The following is a 7,067-nucleotide window of genomic DNA, read 5'->3' as shown; positions in this document are numbered from 1 at the left end:
GTATTCTGTTATTAGCATCAGAAAAGACTAGGACAGATATCACAGTTAGATTGTATTCTACATGCTCTGACTGGTTCTCCAGGGAAGTCATGCATAAACAAATTCCTGCAGATAGGAAATATAATGGTGGATGCCTGCGTCAGGAGAGGGGGAATGGAACTTATCTTCTTCAGTTCAGGAACATAAGTTCTGGGATAAACAAGTAGTAATGGTAATACAAGGTGAATGTACTTCACGGCACTGAATTATAGACTTAAAAGTTGGTTAAAATGGTACTTGCTATGTTAGGCATATTTTAACCACTTAAAAAATTATAGGTGATTGTGCTTTAAAAGAGTTATCAGTTTAATCTTCAGTAGAAATCAATTGACCAACAAACACACAGTGACTTCATTTTTAACAGAGTCAAAATATGCATAAAATACAAAAAATTAGCTGGGCATGGTGGCGCATGCCTGTAATCCCAGCTATTCAGGAGGCTGAGGCAGGAGAATTGCCTGAACCCAGGAGGCGGAGGTTGCGGTGAGCCGAGATCGCGCCATTGCACTCCAGCCTGGGTAACGAGAGCGAAACTCCGTCTTAAAAGAAAAAGAAAAGAAAAGGTCATGAGGAAAGGGCAGACATAATTAATTTTTTCCCCGAAAGGTATTTTCTACAATGAATGTTTTTATGTAATAAAAAATGAAATGACAAAAGTTTAGAATGTTTGTTTTATTCCTTAAATCCTTAATTATATAAATTAATATCTATATGGATTAAGATACATATTTTTCCTCTATCTACATTTCTCCATTCTCTATATCTTAAATCCTGACATTAAATGTCATTACATTTCTGAAATTTCAAGAGAAAGACTGTTACCAAGGAAGTTATAATCCATAACCTAGAGAGTGGGCAGCTTCTAATTGTCTCGACTGCTTTTCTTCTTTCTGTTAACCAAATGTTTCTGTAAATAACTCATTTCTGCTGGTTTCGGGAAAGACGTGGGAGAAGGAAGAATTCCTGAATGGAGAGGACGCGTAACAAGACGCTCCGCGGTCTCCTCCCTCCTAGGGTCTGGTATTGACGACAGCATCCCGTGTTTGGGGGGTGCCTTTCCCTATCAGATTCTTCTAAAGCCCAGCTGCACCACGGTTAAGTGGGCGATAAGGCTTCGGCCCGCGGGCTCCGCGTTCTTCGCGTTCTTCCACCCGGCCCCACCTTTGCTGTGGGCTAAACAGGACCCACTGGACTGGAGCACACTGGCTCGGCTCTGCGGACTCCAGGACTAGGAAAAAGCAGGGTGAGGCTGAAAGTCCACACAGGGCTGGCTGTAAACGTCTTTTCAGAAACCACTCGCCCAGGGCAGTAGGTCGGGTACTTAGTTGACCCGAGCGCTCCAGGGAGACGCCCGACCCTATTCTGCGTGGCCCCGGGGCACTAGCTCCGCTTCCCCCAAGTCCAGTGAGGCAGCCGCGCCGCTCCGGGATAGTCAGTACCAAGCCACGAACCGCGCCGGGGGTAGGAGGACCCGAAGGCCTCGCCCAGCTGCCGGCGCAGCCAATCGCAGCGCAGCCAGGCGGTGGGGCGGTGCCGGCCGAGCCCAGATCCGATGTTTCAGAGGCAGAGTCAGGCGAAACTGGGCCAGAACCGCGATCTCCGCAACCTGAAGAGCGGCCTCCGCCGAGTGCGCCTGCGCAGCTACGACCAAAGCAGGAAAGCGCCGCCGGGCAGGCCCAGCTGTGGCCGGACCAGGACTGGAAGACACGACGCGGTCGACGAGGTGTGCTCTCAGCTCTGCGGGCCTTGAGGTGGGGAAGCGGGGGAGGGTGATTGAGGACCCCCCGGAGGCGCGGAGACCACGCGGGCCGGCCAGCCTCTGGGCGGGGTGGACGCCGGTATCGCAGCCTGGCCGCGTCGCGCCGACTCAGGGCCTGACCCGGCCAGACAGGGAAGCTCGGCCGCCGCATGCCAGACAGCGGGATTCCTGCTGGCGTCACCGCACACATCCTCTGACCGCTACAGCCTGTGTATGGAGCAGGCGGCACGTCCCCGGCCCTGCCACGCCAGCAGCCCGCGCGGGGCGCTGGCTACCTGCGTGCGGCCATTTGACTCCGTCCCTGATTTAGGGGAGCAATTTGGGGTGTCCGCAGCACAGGCCGAAGTGAGTGAAGGAGGGAGCAGTGCGTGCCCTCCTTCCCAGTTTTTTTTTTTGGGAAAACATTTCAGAAAGATTTCCATTAAGAAGGAGAGGTTGGCCGGGCGCGCTGGCTCATGCCTGTAATCCCAGCACTTTGGGTGGCCGAGGTGGGCAGATCACCTGAGGTCAGGAGTTCGAGACCAGCCTGGCCATGGTGAAACCCCATCTGTACTAAAAATACAAAATTAGCCCGGTGAGGTGGTAGGCACCTGTAGTCAGAGCTACCCTGGAGGCTGAGGAAGAAGAATGGATTGGATCCGGGAGGTGGAGGTTGTCGTGAGCCTAGATTATACCATTGTACTCCAGCCAGGGTGACACACCAAAACTCCGTCTCAAAAAAGAAATTTAAAAAAGGAGAAGTCGGGCCGGGCGCGGTGGCTCCAGCTGTTTGTTAGTCAAGAAGGTGTGTGACGACCTCTTAACTCTTGGAGGTCTCTTTCCCCCTAGTTGGGATCACACCTTATCATTAGTGAGGTTTTGCCTGGGTACAAAACGTGGATTTTTTGCCATTGGTACAAAACCTGGATCAACTGTTTCCTGGTTTCCTAGTTGTTGCCTTAAGCTTCTCACCTACAAGTTACTTTCATACCTTTCTCATAACCTAAATTATCATCGCATAAACCGTTTCAACTCCTGCAGCTCTGGACAGGCTGCTTTTCATTTGGTGGGTCCATCCATACCTCCACTTGCCCTGTTTTTCTCCAACCACATCCTTGGCCTCTCCCACAGTCCTTGGGTAAATGCTTGGGAGAATCATTTAAATATTTGTATTCTACCATGGTGGCCCTAGTACCTCGGGGGGAAGTAAGATGGCTTTTTAGGACTGGTCTAATCAGATCCTCATTTCTTTTTCCTTCTTAGGTTTTGAAACATGAATCCCACACTTATCCTTGCTGCCTTTTGCCTGGGATTAGCCTCAGCTGCTCTAACATTCGATCACAGTTTAGAGGCACAGTGGATCAAGTGGAAGACGATGCACAACAGATTATATGGCATGGTTAGTGGCACCTGAAACTGCTTCAGAAAGAATAGTCCTTACTGTTGAGAAGTTATAGCCAAAGAGTAGCTTCTAGAGGCCAGCTTTTACCAATAGTATAATGTAATACCCTAAGGGCACTGATTATGAGCACAACATGGGCATTCATCCCTGTGTGTCTCAATTTGGAGAACAGCAGCTCCCAGAGGTGTCAAGCCTTCCCTTGCCATGGTTTCTCTTCCATCTCTGTCTGCAGATTCACTTGGTGAGCATGAGTTGGGTTTTAGGTAGATATAAAGAGCATCAGTTACATGTTTGCCTCTAGAATGAAGAAGAATGGAGGAGAGCAGTGTGGGAGAAGAACATGCAGATGATTGAACTGCACAATCACGAATACAACCAAGGGAAACACAGCTTCACAATGGCCATGAACGCCTTTGGAGACATGGTGAGTGAGCTGTGGACTGCTGAACTCTGTGCTTCCCCCTCCTCCCTTCTTTACTAAAGTAATCTCTTGCTCAGCAACATTTTATTTACTTTTCCTTGAAGACCAATGAAGAATTCAGGCAGGTGATGAATGGCTTTCAAAACCGTAAGCCCAGGAGTGGGAAAGTGTTCCAGGAACCTCTGTTTTATGAGGCCCCCAGATCTGTGGATTGGAGAGAGAAAGGCTACGTGACTCCTGTGAAGAATCAGGTGAGACAGTGGTAGGTTCAGACCTCCCATCTTCCCAGGAAAGCCAAGAAGCGATTGACATCTTTGTTTTGGTAGAGTTTAAAGCAATGTGCAGTTCACGTTTTAAGAGTATTCAGATATGTGAGCTGTAAAGTCTTACTATTTGTTTTTGCAGATGACAGCTTTTTAAATTCCCTTTTTAGGGTCAGTGTGGTTCTTGTTGGGCTTTTAGTGCGACTGGTGCTCTTGAAGGACAGATGTTCCGGAAAACTGGGAAACTTGTCTCTCTGAGTGAACAGAATCTGGTGGACTGCTCTGGGCCTCAAGGCAATCAGGGCTGCAATGGTGGCCTAATGGATTATGCCTTCCAGTATGTTGAGGAGAACGGAGGCCTGGACTCTGAGGAATCCTATCCATATGAGGCAACAGTAAGTGGAGCTCCTCATCCTATCATTCCAGCTTAGCTTCTGGAAAGTGGAACACTTTCAGAGATAACAGATACCTTTTTCAGAATTCATATATTAGGGCTGGGCGGGGTGGCTCACACCTGTAATCCCAGCACTTTAGGAGGCTGAGCTGGGCAGATTGCTTGAGCTCAGGAGTTTGAGACCAGCCTGGGCAACAAGGTAAAACCCTGCCTCTACCAAAAATAATAAAGAAAGTTAGCCGGCTGTGGTGATGTGCATCTGTGGTAGCAGTAGGCTGAGGTAGGAGGATTGCTTAAGCCTGGGAGGTGGTTATACAAATGCACTCCTGTCTGAGTGACAGAGTGAGACCCTGTCTCAAAAAAAAAAAAAAAAAAAAAAAAAAAAAAAAAAAAATTCACAGATGGAGAATCTGTATCTGCAAATTGTCAGTACTGTCATTATAAATTATTAAGCCTTTGCGCAGTCCTGTGATTAGATGGTTAACAGACAGCTGTTCTTGCTTCTATGTAACATGAAGAGTATACAAACCATTCTACATCTACACATTTCTTTATTGTGAAAAATTTCTTATGGAAATAAACCTGGGGGTCTCATTGAAGACACTGGAGCCAATTTTCAGTTTCAAATTAACTGATAGCATTTCATGCCCCGGGATGATTTATAACAATGGTGACTTGGAAATCCTAAGCTGCAAACTGCTGAGTGTTGTGGTTCTAACTCCTGTTCTCCAGGAGGAGGAGAGCAGTAATCAAGTCCTTTTTTCCCTTTATCTTTGAAAGGAAGAATCCTGTAAGTACAATCCCAAGTACTCTGTTGCCAATGACACTGGCTTTGTGGACATCCCTAAGCTGGAGAAGGCCCTGATGAAGGCAGTTGCAACTGTGGGGCCCATTTCTGTTGCTATTGATGCAGGTCATGAGTCCTTCCAGTTCTATAAAGAAGGTAAGTATTTTTATCTTTGTACAAATTGATGCAGAAAAAGAATATGACATACTAGCATGATAGACTCTGGTTTGTAAAGTTCAATGTAGATACTTAGGTGCTTAGCATCATAGCTATTAATTCTGTACATGCAGAATTTATACCTGATGTTTCCATTTGACATGTTGAGCATATCTCCATGAATATAAGTACTTTGTAACTTTTTATAAATAGCTATATCATTTACTGGGTAGCTTACTTAAATATTCTGTAATTGTTGGATTTTTGTAATTTTTACAAAGATTTTACTTCTGTTTTTAAATCTGAAAAGAGCCTTTTGATTCAAGGATTTTGGTGTTCTATGCTGTTTTTTTAGATTGATAGCCTAGAGTAGAATTAAAAGCTTTCAAAGAGTGGTCTTTATTCCCTTAGCAATGTCTTTATATGAAGGATTTATGTTGATTTCTATTTCTGCTAGTTGTAGATAAGAGCCTAAATCCCTAGCCTTGACAACAATAGATCTTATTGTTAAGTACTATCTAGAATGTGTGTCACTTCACTGAACTCAGAGATGCCTCATTCCCTGTGGGTGACAGGATGGGTTACTGTCGTGTGTCCTCTGGAGCTTCTCACCCCAGCCTTCATTTTACTATCCCAGGCATTTATTTTGAGCCAGAATGTAGCAGTGAAGACATGGATCATGGTGTGCTGGTGGTTGGCTATGGATTTGAAAGAACAGGATCAGATAACAGTAAATATTGGCTGGTGAAGAACAGGTATAAATTGCCAATAATACTTACATTTGAAATTCAAAAGAGATTACTTATTTGCAATCAGTGTTTGGATAGTTTCACATGCCCTTAGGCATACTTCTGAAATCCCAGAAGTCTAAGTTGAACATAGAATGTTAATGTTGGATTATAAAAGTGAGATACTGTCACAAACATGCTGGGAGTATTAGTATAGTATTTGTACCATTGTACAAATGTGTGTTTAAATCTGAACATTTTCTTAATTCTGAGGCATATCTGTCTGCAAAGACATCCTATTCCTTTCCTGTCTCTGATTTGCAGTTCTGTGAAAGGTCACAGTTTTGAGACTGGGATGGAAGTTATGTGCAGATTCAGACTCAATAATTTTTTAAGAATAAACAGGAACATCGCCTCTCTTGATTCTTTCTGTTAAGTCTGTGGCCTCTGGCACAGTGTTTAAGTTAGATGTTCCTGTTAATAACCCTTTGGGCTTTATTCTTTCTCTGACACGGAAAACCTGCTTTTTTTTTCAGCTGGGGTGAAGAATGGGGCATGGATGGCTACATAAAGATGGCCAAAGACCGGAAAAACCATTGTGGAATTGCCTCAGCAGCCAGCTACCCCACTGTATGAGCTGATGGACAGTGATGAGGAAGGACTTGACTGGGGATGGCGCATGCATGGGAGTTCATCTCAATCTTCCAGCCCCTGCTGTGACGGATACACACTCGAATCATTGAAGATCCAAGTGTGATTTGAATTCTGTGATATTTTCACACTGGTAAATGTTACCTCTATTTTAATTACTGCTATAAATAGGTTTATATTATTGATTTGCTTACTGACTTTGCATTTTCGTTTTTAAAAGGATGTGTAAATTTTTACCTGTTTAAATAAAATGTAATTTCAAATGTAGTGGCGGGGCTTCTATTTTTGATGCACTGAATTTTTGTGTAATAAAAAACATAATTAGGCTGTAAGCCCTACCTGCTGTGCCAGTGGCTCTCTAGGAGTAAGAGTGGGTGACCTTCTGGGTCTTCTAATTACAAACGTACAGATCTCACGTCAGCTGCCCAGTGGCTGTGTCTGACCCAATCCTTGATTAGAACAAAATTTGAAAATGATCTATGAGGACA

General features: G+C 45.1%; 1 protein-coding gene across 3 annotated transcripts; it reads left to right on the top strand.

The window, feature by feature from the left end:
* The first annotated feature begins 1,042 nt into the window (after window positions 1–1,042).
* On the top strand, window positions 1,043–6,846 carry CTSL (cathepsin L). 3 transcript variants are annotated; one of them, XM_032266308.1, is made up of 8 exons: window positions 1,043–1,762; window positions 3,041–3,176; window positions 3,481–3,603; window positions 3,705–3,851; window positions 4,034–4,258; window positions 5,038–5,200; window positions 5,838–5,955; window positions 6,465–6,846. In XM_032266308.1, exons 2-8 carry the CDS (start codon window positions 3,051–3,053, stop codon window positions 6,562–6,564), a joined length of 1,002 nt encoding a protein of 333 aa, XP_032122199.1. In that variant the 5' UTR covers window positions 1,043–1,762; window positions 3,041–3,050; the 3' UTR covers window positions 6,565–6,846. The 3 variants fall into 3 exon arrangements, with proteins under 3 accessions (XP_032122199.1, XP_032122198.1, XP_032122200.1); XM_032266309.1 differs by having other exon boundaries at window positions 1,658–1,790; XM_032266307.1 differs by lacking the exon at window positions 3,041–3,176.
* The last annotated feature ends 221 nt before the right edge of the window (window positions 6,847–7,067 follow it).

This window comes from Sapajus apella, unplaced genomic scaffold, assembly GCF_009761245.1.
Source record: "Sapajus apella isolate SASKATOON/1434 unplaced genomic scaffold, GSC_monkey_1.0 scaffold157, whole genome shotgun sequence".
NCBI lineage: Eukaryota > Metazoa > Chordata > Mammalia > Primates > Cebidae > Sapajus > Sapajus apella.
The sequence above is the reverse complement of the archived record's forward strand: the minus strand, read 5'-3'. Positions and strand labels throughout refer to the sequence as shown.

Bases quoted from the DNA above. Each gene is read 5' to 3' on its own strand.
- CTSL (XM_032266307.1), top strand. From the start codon at position 1,592: ATGTTTCAGAGGCAGAGTCAGGCGAAACTGGGCCAGAACCGCGATCTC. The intron at 1,763-3,480 runs GTGTGCTCTCAG...GTTTGCCTCTAG, and splicing joins GACACGACGCGGTCGACGAG to AATGAAGAAGAATGGAGGAG. The intron at 5,201-5,837 runs GTAAGTATTTTT...TTACTATCCCAG, and splicing joins CTTCCAGTTCTATAAAGAAG to GCATTTATTTTGAGCCAGAA.